The sequence below is a fragment of the Tachyglossus aculeatus genome, chromosome 4 (genome assembly GCF_015852505.1).
Source record: "Tachyglossus aculeatus isolate mTacAcu1 chromosome 4, mTacAcu1.pri, whole genome shotgun sequence".
Classification (NCBI taxonomy): Eukaryota; Metazoa; Chordata; class Mammalia; order Monotremata; family Tachyglossidae; genus Tachyglossus; species Tachyglossus aculeatus.
The window spans coordinates 113,012,993-113,028,552 of NC_052069.1; the positions used below are offsets into that span (position 1 = coordinate 113,012,993).

The window sequence follows — 15,560 nt, forward strand, 5'->3', positions numbered from 1 at the left end:
CATGTTTCTCTCAAGTCTGCAGTTGAACAGGCACGAATGTTGATGCTGGACTTGCTCGGTGAGTTTAGAACTATCGTAGATGGCAGGGATTTCAGACCAGAGCGTGCCGTTACCATTAAAAGCTCCACAATCCTGTTCCTCACTGCACCTCGGACAAAACTTTCCGCTTTGAATTTACGACTCAGTTTGCCACTCAGAATGAATGGCGCTTGGAATTTGATCAGCTAGAATTTGTAACGTTGCCAATATTATTTGTAATCATTTGTCTCTGTAAAATGAGTGGTTATTTCCATTTCACAGATGGGAGGAGCGGCGATCGAGGCCTGCAGAGCTCAGGGGCACGATAGAGGTTGTGTTACTTGTCTAGTAATTGGAATAAAGCCATGTTTAAATCCCAGCCCATTTCACCACCCCTACAGTCTGTCAGAGTGAAAGGTGCTTGCAGCCATTTTTGCCGTTTCCCAAGAGAAGAGACTTCAAATATAAAGTTCCCTAACAGTTGAAATGCAATTCCTTATTCTGGTGCGGGGAAAGCTAAGTGAAAAAGGGCCAAAAAATCTACCCCTTAGCCTTTAGGGTTCGTTTTGCCAGTTATTTTAAATATTAAGTGTTTGATCTCTTGGAGAATATTTTTAATGGCATTTGTTAAACACCTGCTTTGTGCCGGGCACTGTACTAAATGTTGGGATAGAGCCAAGATACTTGGGTTGGACACGGTTCCTGTCCCACAGAGGGCTCCCGATCTTAATCCCTGTTTTACAGATGAGGTAACTGAGGCACAGAGAAGTGAAGTGACTTGCCCGGGGTCACACAGCAGATAGGTCCTTGTCTGTCCCTGGCCTGTGCTCTACCCATTAGGCCATGCTATGAGCCCTTAGGGCAGACATATCCAAGGGGTGAGATATTCCTTGGGGACAGTAACCTGGGTACATTTAGATCTGAATTAGAAGGTCAACAGAAATATCATCATCATCATCATCATCATCAATCGTATTTATTGAGCGCTTACTATGTGCAGAGCACTGTACTAAGCTCTTGGGAAGTACAAATTGGCAACATATAGAGACGGTCCCTACCCAACAGTGGGCTCACAGTCTAAAAGGGGGAGACAGAGAACATAACAAAATAAAATAAATAGAATAGATATGTACAAATAAATTAAATAAATAAATAAGTAGAGTAAAAAAATATGTACAAACATATATACATATATACAGGTGCTGTGTGGAAGGGAGGGAGGTAAGATGGGGGGATGGAAAGGGGGACGAGGGGGAGAGGAAGGAAGGGGCTCAGTCTGGGAAGGCCTCCTGGAGGCCTTCAAGCATTTCATCTCTATGTGTAGTATTTCTGTATTTCTGATGTTTGCCATGCACTTGTTTAGATACATTAAAATGAAATGAAAACTAAATGGCTTTCATCAGTACATTTATAGCACAAACTTTGTACCAGCCGAGCTAGCTAGCACAATGGCGAACTCTGCCAGAAAATGCAATGTATTCACAGATCCGCCCGTACATTTTAATCACATTCCTCTGTGCTGAAGCGTCGTAATGCAGGCCCCCAAATAACAGGTGCAATACAAAGGATAACTCCTGGAATTTGGGGGACAGCTTATAGCTTTCAGACACGGATTGTTTGCCCCGGCCAGCTGTCTAATTGAATGTTGCAAGCCTGGGAGTAGCTTTCTCATTGTGTGAATTGTTGCATCCTCGTTCACACTCCCGTCACCGTCCATATGAGCACAAAATGTCATTTCAGAAGATCTGGCCGAGATGACTGCTTTAATAACTATTGTTAATTGGTGTTGTTGGAAAACTCTGTATGGGTGATTTTTTGCTGCATGTAAGGACTTGCAGAGGAGGTTGGATGAAATTGTAATTCCCTTCTGAGATGAATAAAGTATTTTACAATTTTACAGGAAAGCCTTGACCAGCATAATACCTGGGTAAAATCTGTATTCCAAGATGAGCGGAGATTGGTAATAATGTTGAAAGGCAAGCAGTTTTTAGTAATCGAGATAAAATATGTCAAAGGATGTGGACTATCATTTCCCTCTATATAAACTTTGCAATTCAAAGCCATTTAGAAACAATTTCAAACAGGAATTTAAGATGAATGGACTCTTCTCCTCTGTAGACTGTAAGCCTTTTTTTGTGGGAGAGGGGGGTTCTTGGTATTATTATTATTAATAATAATCATAATAATAATGGTATTTGGAAAGTGCCTTCTATCTGTCAAGCACTGAACTAAGCACTAGGGTAAATACAAGATAACCAAGTTCCACATGGGGCTCACAGTTTATGTAGGAAGGAGAATAGGTACTGTATCACCACTATGCAGATGAGAGAACTGAGGGACAGAGACATTTAATATGTTTGGTTTTGTTCTCTGTCTCCCCCTTCTAGACTGTGAGCCCACTGTTGGGTAGGGACCGTCTCTATATGTTGCCAACTTGTACTTCCCAAGCGCTTAGTACAGTGCTCTGCACACAATAAGTGCTTAATAAATACAATTGATTGATTGATTGATTGATGTTAAGCACTTATGTGCCAGGCACTGGACTAAGCACTGAGGTAGATATGAGCTAATCAGGTTGGACACAGTCCATGTCCCACATGGGGCTCACAGTCTTAATCTCTATTTCGCAGATGAGGTATCTGAGGTACAGAGAAGTTAAGTGACTTGCCTGAGGTCACACAGCAGACAGGTGGCTAAGCCAGGATTAGAATTCAGGTCCTCTGATTCCCAGGCCTGTGCTCTTTCCACTAGGCCATGTTGCTTCCCTGCTTCTTTTGAGCAAGGATCATGTCTTCCAACTCATTTGTCCCATGTGCTTAGTAAAGTGCTCTGCACACACAGAGTTCAGTATACCATTGATTGAGTCTCCTCAGCTCTGCTTTCAGCTTCCCAGCTTTTCCCAACTGTCAGGCTTGACAGGAGGCAGGAGAGCAAGACCAGGCCAAGTCTCCTGAAATCCCAACCAGAAACCAATAACATAGTAACAGTATTTTTTCATTGGGCTTTAAGGAGTTTTGTTTGCTTTGGTTTTTTTCATGGTAGTTGTTAAGTGCTTACTGTATGCCAGGTACTGTCTGTAGTAAGTGGTGGGGTAGCTACAAGATAATCAGGTTGGACACAGCCCCTGTCAGGCATAGGCCTCTCTGTCTTAATCCCTATTTTACCGATGAGGTATCCGAGGCACAGAGATGTTAAGCGACTTGCCCAAAGTCACACAGCAGACAAGTGGCAGAGGATTAGAACCCAGGTCCTCTGATTCTCAGGCCTGTGTTCTTTTCACTAGGCCATGCTGCTTCCTCACAGTTTGGGAAAACTTACAGAACCAAACAAAAAAAAAGGTCATCCTGCACCAGACCATCAGCCCCGTATTCCGTTTCCCACAGCGATGCCAAAGGATGCAGAGAGGATCAGAGTGATGGTTTCCTTCATTGACGTTCATGCTCCGAACAGTGGTAATAATACTGTTACTGCCACCAACATTTTTCTCCTATAACCTCTTATGAGCCCACCTTCTATGATTTTATCCAAAGACTTCAGGAACTATTTTCCACTTGCACAAATTCCCGGGATAATGAATTCCATGTGTTTGCCACCCACTGAGCGAAGAAATGTATCTTTTCTTGGTCTGCCCTGAACCAATTACCTTCAAGCTCCAGTGGCTGCCCCCTAATTCCGATGTTTTGGGATTTAGTGAACAGCAATCCCAAGTACACGGTCCACATCACAGTGCCATAACCTGAGTCGAACCAGTCGGTCAGTTAGTGGTATTTATTGAATTCTTACTCTGTGCAGAGTTGGTAGAAATGATCACTGCCCATGTGGAGTGTATAGTGTAGTAAGATTGTTTATTGAGCACTTACTATGTGCAGAGCACTGTACTAAGCGGTTGGGAGAGTACCTTGGTCAAATCACTTCACTTCTCTGGGCCTCATTTACCTCATCTGTAAAATGGGGATTAAGATCGTGAGCCCTGTGTGGGGCTGGGACTGTGTCCAGCCTGGTTGGCTTTATCTACTCCAGTGCTTAGAACATTCATTCATTCATTCAGTCGTATTTATTGAGCACTTACTGTGTGCAGAGTGCTGTACTAAGCACTTGGGAAGTAGAAGTCAGCAACATATAGAGACGGTCCCTACCCAACAATGGGCTCACAGTCTAGAGGGGGGGAAACAGGCAACAAAACAAAACGTGGACAGGTGTCAAAACCGTCAGAAGAACAGTGCTAGAAACATAGTAAGCGCTTAACAAATACCATCATTATTAATATTACACCACAACAGAGTTAGCGAACATGTTCCCTGTATGTAATGAGTTTATGTATAGATGGCAATACATAAAGCTCACTAAGCTGGGACACAAAGGGATTGTACAACCAGAGGAATAAAATGGATTCTCTCATGTTCAGCTAAATAATCCTGTGAGCCAGCAATCCAGGAAGACTAAAGAAGTTCAAAGTCAAAAAAGATTAGATTAATAAAAACTGACTATGCTATGGTATTTTGACCGTACCTTTCTCTACAGGACTCGAGACTATACTTATAAGTAGTTTTTTCGGTTAGTTCATGCAGTGTCCCAGTGAGATCGGGAGCACAATGAATTCCCCATTTTCAGCTAAGGAAAGTAAGATATGTTAAAGTTAAGTGACTTGTAGCAGAGCTGAAAAGCAGCTCACTTTTCCTAACTCCCAGCCCAGTACTGTACCTTTCCCCTTCATCTTCTATGAGCCAGAAAAAAGCCCAAGAACATGCCCTCTAAACTTCTCTTTCCTCCTCGAGTAAAATGGTAATCAAATAATGTGTAGCCCAGTACCAACTCACTTGCCCACAGTTATTTGTGTGCTAAGATGGACTCACAAACCCTTGAGGAGTAGCGTTACTTTCGATTCTTCTGTGGGGGTGAAAATTGACTGCTTATTTTGTGGGGGAAAGTTAGCAGACAGACTTCATGCTTTAAATCAATCACTGGTATTTTTTGAGTGCTTACTACTTGCAGTGCACTCTTCTAAGCGCTTCATCTCTTATTTTCTTGCCGTCTACAGAAAGTTAATGAGAATTAATTCCTGGAGCCAGCAGTTTAAAGAACAGAAGTGTCTTAGATTCAGGCAGAAAAAGAAGACATTGTTCTACCATTCTGTTCAAGACTTGTCTAAATGTGCTTGTTTTGTATTCAGCCCAGTGCTCAGTATAGTGCTTAGCACCAAGCAAGCCCTCAATAAAAAACATTAGTACTCTTCGTTATGTAAGAATTATCGAGTCTGTCACCTGGACCCGGGTAGAGGAAAACCTTAAATGATATTTGTAGGTCAAACAAATGCTTCCTTTTTTGGTTTTCCTGGTTATTGTTCTTTCCTCTAAAATTCAGATTTTATACCAGGCTAATTTAGATTCTGATTAGAAGAGGAAAATGAAGAGTATATATCTTCTGCATTGGGTGGGATGAATGCTATTTAAATTCTGAATGAGCTGCTAAGTACCTCACCGACAGTGGATCACTGGATCAAGTCCAGTAAAATATAGAAAGGTCAGGCTCCAGAGAACCAAACCATCTGTCCAGTAGATAATTTTAAGGCTTTTCATATTTTGGTAAACGGGGTGGAGAATTAATGTTTTTACCTAGTTTCTAAATCTCTTCTGTTTTGTATTGTAATCCCAATCATGTAATCATGCACCCGTGCAATTTATGTTTCACATAATTAATTGTTCCATTAAAAGCAGCCATTTAAAACTGATATCAGTAACATAATGAAGTGCCCAGTCATAGAAGACATCGGACCTTTTTAAAGGCAGTAGACATTTTTTAGGTGCCTGTTAAGGCATGAGACTTCAAAGATCTTCGTTCCGTGTCTCCTTCAAAAAGGCGTTTGTTGATGTCACTCACTTCCCGATAGCTAAAGAACGAACCATGCCAACACCTAAAAATTTTAATTTGCAGAAGAAGATTCTGGCTCCTGATTGGTTAGAAACCATGTAGGTGGGATTTTCTTCATTTAAAGAAAACTGTCCTTGAATTGTTAGCTCCTAGGATCTGTTATAGATAGTAATGCAGGGATTTATGGGGAGAGTTGCCGAGGACTCCGCCGCCATTTTAAGCTCGATTTGGCTGAGACATGCAAGTGGAGAGTGAAAAATGGGGTTTTAGAAAGAGGTTGGGGGTGGCAAGTACTGCAGGGACTCATTTTCATATAGATAGTTGCCAGATCCTTGTGAACAGATTTAGGAAGAGGTTAAGGACCAGGGACTGAGTTCTGGAGGAGCATCCAATAGATGTGTGATCTATCAGAGTAGGCCGAGGGGTAGGAAGGGATGCAGGAGAGGACGATGCTTCAAGTTGAAGCGAGAAAATGTTTTTAAAATGTTCAAGAATTCTAAGAGTTCTGGGTCAGTGGAGAGTTCTGGAAAAGCAGTTTCAAGAGCCCAACGGAGAGAAATGCAGAACTGGAAGAGACTGAGAAGAGCATCAGATGAAAAGAAACAGAAAAGTGGAGAATAAACAACAGGCTCCTGAAGGGAAAAATGAAGAGTAGCAGTTGTGGGGGTGATAAGATTGAGTGAAAATTTCTTGAAAATTGGGAGAACGTGCTTATGCAGAAAAGATGTCCCAATAGCTGAAGCAAGTGTTAAGTGAAATTGGCCGTCTGAAGGGAATCAATTAATCATATTTATTGTGTGCATCCTATGTGCAGAGCAGTGTACCAAGCACTTGGAAGAGTACACAAAATAACAGAGTTGGTAGACTCATTCCCTGCCTCCAACGAGACTATATTCTAGAGGGGGAGACAGACACTAATACAAACAGATAAATCACCGATATGTGCCCAAATGCTGTGGGGCTGAGGGATCAGTGAAAAAAGGGTGCAAATTCTAGTGCAAGAGTGACACAGACAGGAATGGACAAAGAGAAATGAGGACTTAGGGAAGGCTTCTTGGAGATGTGTTTTTAAAAAGGCTAAGGAGAGAAGAGAATTCAGTAATGATAATCATTCTGACACTCTGTTTTTCTTGAAAAAATGAAGGTGTAATATAGAACTGGTAGGGTTTGAACCTGTGAGTTGTTTCAAGGAGTTAGTAATAATGATAGTATTTGTTAAGCACTTACTATGTGCCAAACACTGTTCCCCAGCAATTCTTTGACTAGGAAGTCAATCCACTGGCCTGGTACTTTAAGAATCCAAACACTACTCCATTTTTAACTGCAACTAGCAGAGAAAGCAGGAGGCCCTCCATAATGTAAATAGGAAGAGCAATCTTTCCAAGTTATTACCCTGTTAACAGGTTGACAGATATGTGCAAATTGTGACTCACGGCTCAATTTGGCACTAAATTAATGTCTTTCAGCACTGCATCTGCTCAAGTGTAAACTAGTCACCACTGCTGTGCTACTGCTTGTTTGACTGTGTTCTGAAGGTAAAAATTTAATTCAGTCCCACTTTATGCTGGAACAAAAAATTCCGTAGAACCACAGGAGCAGAGCACTTTGTTTCTGTTATAAGACCGATAGTGAAGCTTTCCCAGCTTTCTGGAAGAGCGAGCCCCCTGAAGGATAAGGACCATGTCAGATTCCCACCTGGCACTTAGTACAGTGCTCTACGCCCAATGGGCATTTAATAAATACCATTACTACTATTAGTAATCATTGGCCCGCAGTGCTCAGACATAATCAGGTATTTTTAAGCATTTAGAATTTTGGACGTTGTCATTCTCAGCAATACCACCTGTGGGGCGTTTTAATGAAGAACACAAAAAAGAAAATGAGGTGCTTCCCATTGGGTTGTGAATTCAGGGAAATGAGGTTTTATTATTTTCAGTCAGTTCCTGTTAAATACCATGGATTCATTTCCATGTGAATACTTTGGGTTTTGGCCTAGAAAAATAGGCATTTAATTATCATCACAAATATGAGTTGACAATGTCATATATTTGGCTTTTTCCCTCTTTTAGGTGGCATCAGTTTTGTGCCAAACAGGGAGATGACAAAATAGACAAAAACAAACCAAAAACAAAAAGCCTACTTGTTTCATTTATGCTTAGTAGGTTGGTGTTTTAAGTTGATTCCATCCAAATAAAACAGAGAAGACGGGCAGAAGACACTTCTACTCATTCTTCTTCCTTTCATATTCACCATCTTCAACCACTCATTATCTGATAGCTCCTTCCCCTCTTCCGTCAAGCGTGCTCACATCTCCCCTGTCCAGTGGGGGAACTTTCTCTGGAGTCTCCTGCACCATCCAGCTATCACCCCATCTCCCTCCACTCATTTCTGTTCAAACTCCTTGAACAGATTGTACCCCCCACAACACTGCCTCCAGTTCCTCTCCTCCATCTTCCTCTCATCTCTCTCTATAATCTAATTTGGTGTCTCCTTTTCTCCAAGGTCACTAATGAAACTCCTTCTGCCAAATCAGATTTACTCTACTCTTTCCTAATCCTCCTCAACTTCTCTGCTGCCCGACCGTGTGGGTCACTCCTTTCTCCAGGAAGCACGAACCTTGGTTTTTCTCTCCCAGTTACCTCCCTGGCAATCCTTCTCAATCTCTTTCGCCAGGAACCTCCCCATTCCCACAAGATTCCGTTTTCGGATTCCTTTCTCATCGTCATCGGCACTCACTCCCTTAGGGGAATTCACCCACTCCTAAGGTTTCAACTTCCCACCTCCTTGCAGATGATTTCCAACCCTTCTTGATGAGCCCTGAGGTCAGTCTTGTATTTTCTCCTTCCCCTAGGCCATCTCTATTAGATGTCACAGTTTAAACCGATTTCCTTTGGTTCAGTCGTTTGAAGAATTGGATAGCAATATTGACCATAAGCTTCTTGTGGGCTGGAAGTGTTTCAGCAAACTCTGCTATATCTTACTCTCCTGAGCACACAGTAAGTGCTCAATAAATAGTTGCTGCCCCACTGCCCTTTCTCCTGTTGAATTGCATGCTGTTTGGAAGGACCAGTTCTCTAAAGTGTTGTAGGCCAGAGCCCTCCTGACAGTCCACCAAAGTGATTCCATATAGCCACTGATGATTCAACTGTCTACTGCTAGTGGGATTTATAAAGAGGTGTGAAATCTCACAGAATTTCCTGCCTAAACCTTGAGTTCCAAAGGAAATTCCATTCCTAGAACTGGAATAATTTATTCAGAGTTTAAATTATCAACCACTTCATGTTTAGATGATTCCCCAGGGTGGGTTCTTCGGGAATGACCAGTGCCAGGAGAGCTAAATTCATTCCTCTCTAGTTTTTTTGTTTTGGTTTTTTTTGAAGGGGAAGGGAGGAGGCGTGTTTATGGTATTTGTTATGTGTTTGCTATGTGCCATGCACTGTACTGGGATAGGTAGAAGGTAATTGGGTTGGATACAGTCCCTATTCCAAGTGGGGCTCACCGTCTTAATCTTAATGCCCATGTTACAGGTGAAGTTACTAGGGCACAGAGAAGTGAAGTAACTTGCCTAAGGTCACATAACAGGCAAGTGGAGGACAATTGCTAGTCGGTAGCAATTGCTTTGCAGCTGAACACTGATGAGTCGGAGATCTTAAATACTGAAACCTTTTTCTTCTAGTTGCAGAATGATTATCCAAAACCCAAAAACAACCTTCCAGGATTTTTATTTACACACGATTCTCCTCAAAAGGACAATTATGGCATTTTCCGTCCCCCCTAAAGAGACCCAAGCAGTTTGTTGATTTTTCTTATTTTAACGGCATCTTAATGAGCTTCTATGTATCCTTTTTCCAACATAGATACGTGGATGATGTGATCAGCCGCATCGACAGGATGTTCCCTGAAATGTCAATCCAGTTATCCAGACCAAATGGAACATCTGCAATGCTCCTGGTAAGTCTGATTTGCTCATTTATGACAAAAAGGAGAAGGAAAATTGACCGAAAGATTAGCTTCCGTGGTTCTGGTCATAAGCCCATAAACACCGATTATGGGAGGAGTATCCTCAGGTGTTCAGTGGTATAATTCTCTCTAGTGGCAAAGATGAAGAAAGGACAATAAGGCTTTCCCAAAACAAGATGGGTTGAGAAACAGTGTGGCCTAGTGGATAGAGCACGGGCGTGGGAGTCAAAAGGACCTGGGTTCCAATTCCGGCTCTGCCACTTGTCTTTTGTGTGACCTTGGGCCAGTCACTTAACTTGTCTGTGTCTCAGTTTCCTCATCTGTCAAATGGGGATTTAAGACTGTGAGCCCCATGTGAGACATGGACTGTGTCCAACCTGTTGAACTAGTATCTTCCCCGGCATTTAGTACGTTGCCTGGTACATAGTAAGAGCCTAACAAAATGCAATATCCCAAAAAAATTGCCCATGAGGCATCTAATAGAGTTCAGTTAAGTGTGACTCTCTAAAGAATAGCCGCCTCCTATGGCAGGAAAAGTTGTGGTAGGGACTGTCTCTATGTGTTGCCGACTTCTACTTCCCAAGCGCTTAGTACAGTGCTCTGCACACAGTAAGCGCTCAGTAAATACGATTGATTGATAATAAATATATACCATTTATGTCCCATGCAGTATGGGTAGCAAGTGCAATAAGAGAACTGAGACCCAATCAAGAGTCAGTGTCTGATTTCTCACCCCAAATCTTGGCATGCTGGATGGGTAGACAGTTTACTGTATCTCACGGGCTGCTTGCTATTTTTGCTCTCCCAGGCTGTCTGAGGAAAACTCATATATACCTCTTTACAAGAATTAATTTTTTAAGTGCCTTGGAATTTGATAGGATTTTAAAATTTGATAATATTTGACCATTCTAATTGCTTATTCTAAAATAGCCATTTTCTGGAAAATGTTAATTGTATTTGGGTATTCTGCAGTGGGGCAGGCAGGTTTAGAAGAAAATTGTTTTGAAGGCACGGGGTGAAGGTTTTGCTCTTGTTTAGAAAGCTACCCGGTTGATTTTCTTCCTTCTAGTAAATAGCATCTTTAAAAAGCCTTTAATATTCTCTTCTAGGTAAAAAAGTTATTCTCACATTCTAGAGAAAGAAGATGTTATTTTTATTCCCGTAAATATTTTCAACCGTAATGGTAATAGGCAGTGCAAGCTCTAGTCCCAGTTCTGCCCGCGTGATATGGCTAAGGGCAGAGGTGGAGGTCAGGAAATGTGCCCTGGAGATCTGAGGTGAGAGGCAGTTTGACATCCATCACCCTGGCCCCTAGCTTTGCAGGTGGGTTTTCAGATTTGCCCTTCCTCTTCCAACATGCAGAGTATCTAGGGGGTGAAGAATGGAAATAGAGGATCACCCCCTCTGCTCTTTTCAGCTAATACAAATTTGCCACGGCAGTGATGGGCACCGCACTCAAAATAGAGACAAAAAATTGTTTCCAGTTAATGGTTTCTGCTGCCATCGGTAACCTCCCCAGCTGTTCACTGCCAAAACACACCTGTAGCCCAAGGCTGAGGGGGTGAGCCTTGTTGCCAACTTGTACTTCCCAAGTGCTTAATATAGTGCTCTGCACACAGTAAGCGCTCAATAAATACAATTGATGATGATGCCTTGGTTATAGTGCCAAGTGGTTCGGCAGCAGAGGAGGGGGATGCAGTGGGAAATTACACCACTCAAGAACGCTGGGAGGATGGGAGGCAAAACGTTGAGGAGAGGAGCAGGCATGAATGGGGACTCAAGGGAGTCAGTGAGCAATGATAAGAATCATAATAATAATAACACATGTGAAGCACTTACTGTGTGGCAGGCACTGAAGAATGCGCCGGGGTAGAGGCAAGATAATCATGTTGGATATTTTCACTGTCCACTTGGGATGCACAGCCCAAGTAGGAGGGAATAGGATTTGATCCCCATTTTATAGCTGAGGAAGCTGAGGCTACTTAAATGACTTGCTCAAGGTCACACAGCAGGCAAGTGGCCAAACCGGGATTAGAACCCAGGCCTTCTGACTCCAGGCCCGTGCTTTTCCACTAGGTCTGGCTGCTTCTCAACAACGATAGGAGGGAATGAATTCGGGGAGCAAAGGCAGGTGCTCAGAAGGAAGCGGAGAGGGAGGGAGAACAGGATGACTAGACAGTGGGGAAATGGGAGTTTAGAAGATTCAGGGAAACTAGACAGACGAACTAGGAGGAATTTGGGAAAGGGAAGGAGTGGGGGGACTGAACAGGCAGTTAGTCCATCAGTTGTATTTATTGGGCCCTTGTGTGCAGAGTACTGTACTAAACTCTCGGGAGCCCACATACTTCACTCCTCTAATGCCAGCCTACTCACCATACCTCAAATTCATCTATCTCACCACCAACGTCTTACCTACGTCCTGCCTCTGGCCTAGTAGGCCCTTCCTCTTCATAATAATAATAATGGCATGTGTTAAGCACTTACTATGTGCAAAACACTGTTCTAAGCACTGGAAGCACTTGGGAAGTGTAAGTAAATGTGATTGAATGAAAGAAAGAATGAACCCCCCACCCCCGACTGTAAGCTTGTTGTGTGCAGGGAATGGGTCTGTTTGTTGTTCTATTGTCCTCTTCCAAGCAGTTAATACAGTGCTCTGCACACAGTAAGTGCTCAATAAATGTGATTGAATGAGTGGCTGAGTGAACACCCCCACCTCTACACTGCAAGCTTGTTGTGGGCAGGGAATGGGTCTGTTTGTTGTTCTATTGTCCTCTTCCAAGCAGTTAATACAGTGCTCTGCACACAGTAAGTGCTCAATAAATGTGATTGAATGAGTGGCTGAGTGAATGCCCCCACCTCTACACTGCAAGCTTGTTGTGGGCAGGGAATGGGTCTATTTCTTGTTCTTTTGTTCTCTCCCAAGAGCTTAGTGCAGTGCTCTGCACATAGTAAGCACTCAATAAATGTGATTGAATGAATGAATGAATAGCCGACAATTACTCTCCCCACTTTCAAAGCCTTTTTGAAGTCACGTCTCCTGATCTCCCCCTCTTCTCCCACTCCCTTCTTTGTCACCCTGATTTGCTCTCTTTAATCACCCCTCCCTCAACCTCACAGCACTTGTGTACATATCCATAATGTATTCATTTATATTGATCCGTGTCTCCCCCTCTAGACTGTAAGCCCATTGTGGGCAGGGAACATGTATACCAACTCTTGGTATATTAGCATATTATATTCTCCCAAGCGCTTAGTACAGTGCCCTGCACACAGTAAGTGCTCAGTAAATACCATGAATTGATTGATTGATTGTGGGAAAAGGAACAACAAATCGGGAGATGGGCAGGGAGGGGTAGAGAGGGGAAGACCTTGGAGAAGATGGTCCAAAAATCCTATATTTCCCAAGCTCTAGTCCAACAGACTCCCATTATAATAACACTCCTTCCATTGAAGCAACTGGGAACTGGATCAGAGAAACATAAATCCTGCCTTTAGCAAGCTTGACTGTGACCAGAGAGTTAATGAAGATAAAAATGAACGCATCCTCAGTGAAATAGGTTTGCTCAAATTATGTCTGGGTCATTGAGCTTCCATTTCATGATGAAGATAGGAATTTGGCAGTGAAGTGAATGAGCAAAGAAGAGTGGATTATCGATAAACATCTCCAAGATATTAGAGTTACTTTCGCTTCAGAAAGCAGCCTTTTATATCACAGTGACCCATCAGCCACATCAATTTTCACATAGAGCCTCTGTTTTAATAGAATGGTGAGAGAGCTTTGAGAATAAATTTAAGGATGGAATCTCATTTAATATATATATATATATATATATATTTATATATGTATATGGTTTTACACCTACAATTGGCTGGTTCCAGCTGTGCCTAGCCAATTGTCCTTCATTTGGTAGTACAAGAAATCCAGTGAAGTTATGGATATTGATGGGCACAGTTATTGGTGCGGCAAGATAGAATCCCAGATAATTACAGGTGGACTTGTTCACTTTCAATTCTGTTGGAAGGTAACAAATTAACAATTTATCGTTTTAAATAATTGATTGTCCACAACTGGGATCTAAGCATGAGCCCTTTCAGAAGTTTCAGGGAGCAATTGAAATTCCCTCTTAGATCTCCAGTAGCATCAGGACCAACCAGCTCCAAGATACTCAGTGGGGTTAAGAATCTGAGAATAAAATAAATCCTTTACCAGTCCAAATGAGTGGCCGATCTAGCCCACAATTCTGTTACTTACCATTCGTTCAATCGTATTTATTAAGCACTTACTGTGTGTAGAACACTGTACTAAGCACTTGATAATGAAGGCATTTGTTAAGCGCTTACTATGTGCCAGGCACTGTCCTAAGCGCTGGGGCAGATATAAGCAAATCAAGTTGGACACAGTCTCTGTCCCACGTGGGGTTCATAATCTTAACCCCCATTTTACAGATGAGGTAAACGAGGCCCAGAGAAGTGAAATGACTTGCCCAAGGTCACACAGCTGACAAGCGGCAGAGAGAGACAGAGAAGAGGGAGGAGAAGAGGAGGAAAGGAAAAAGGTGGGGGGAGAGGAAGGAATAAATGTGCACTTTTTAGACTGTGAGCCCACTGTTGGGTAGGGACTGTCTCTCTATGTTGCCAATTTGTACTTCCCAAGTGCTTAGTACAGTGCTCTGCACATAGTAAGCGCTCAATAAATACGATTGATGATGATGATGTGCACTTGAGACTCTTATTCGTTCAATCTATTTGAACGCTTACTATGTGCCAAGCACTGTATTAAGCACTTGGGAGAGTACAATATAATAATAAATGGACACATTTCCTGCCCACAACGTTATCATAATTAATTCCTTCATGCAAGTTCTCAGTTATGAAATCTACAGATTTTAGGCTTATAATATACAGGAGACAGATCCTAAAATAAATTAGAGGTAGGAGGAAGAAATAAAGCATAAAATAGAATATAAAGGAATGTGAGCCCATTGTTGGGCAGGGACTGCCTCTATACGTTGCCAACTTGTACTTCCCAAGTGCTTAGTACAGTGCTCTGCACACAGTAAGCGCTCAATAAATACGATTGAATGAATGAATGAATGAATGTGCATAAGTGCAGTGGTTGGGGGCACCCAAATGCTTAAGTCAGGTGAAAGTGCTGGGAGGTTATTTGAAAAACAGACAAAAAATAAGTCCCCTAATGCCAGCAGAGGTCAGAGACACGGGCAATTCCCCCATTTTTGTCTGTTTTTCAAATAAAAAGAAAGCAAACAAGAGGCTTCTCGTTTCGTCTCCTCTGTCCGCCCCAGAGGGAGACAGACTTCGGGCAGCCCAAACCTTCACAAGCCCTCCGTGCTCTGCCAGGAAAGCCCAGCCCAGCTCCTTCCCCACCATAGGGATCAGTCCCGGAGAATGAGCCGGGACAACAGAGGAAAAAGTTTCCTGCTTTCCCCTCTTTGGAGTTTGGGAAAATGAGCTGGGACAGCAGAGGAAAGTGCGCACACTGGGTTCAGCTTGAGTTCCTTCTTCCTGAACTTCACAGAAGGTCCCAGAAACTTTATGATTTAAATTATTGTAGAGATCTGGCTGGGAGGCTTTAGGAAAGCGCTGCTTTGTTGGATGATCTTGAAGGATCTCACAGATTCATATTTTGTCGAGCAAAATCCGCCAGGCCATCGTGGAACCGTCCCAGGCAGAAGGGAGCACCTGTATAAGACGCT

The 15,560-nt window shown here is 42.6% G+C and overlaps 1 protein-coding gene across 1 annotated transcript in view; it reads left to right on the forward strand.

The window, feature by feature from the left end:
- Positions 1-15,560, forward strand: part of MED27 (mediator complex subunit 27) — a 215,217-nt gene that overhangs the window by 129,599 nt on the left and 70,058 nt on the right. The window contains exon 4 of the mRNA XM_038745615.1: positions 9,744-9,837. Within this exon, the coding sequence (XP_038601543.1) occupies positions 9,744-9,837 (94 nt within the window). The remainder of the gene's footprint in view (positions 1-9,743; positions 9,838-15,560) is intronic.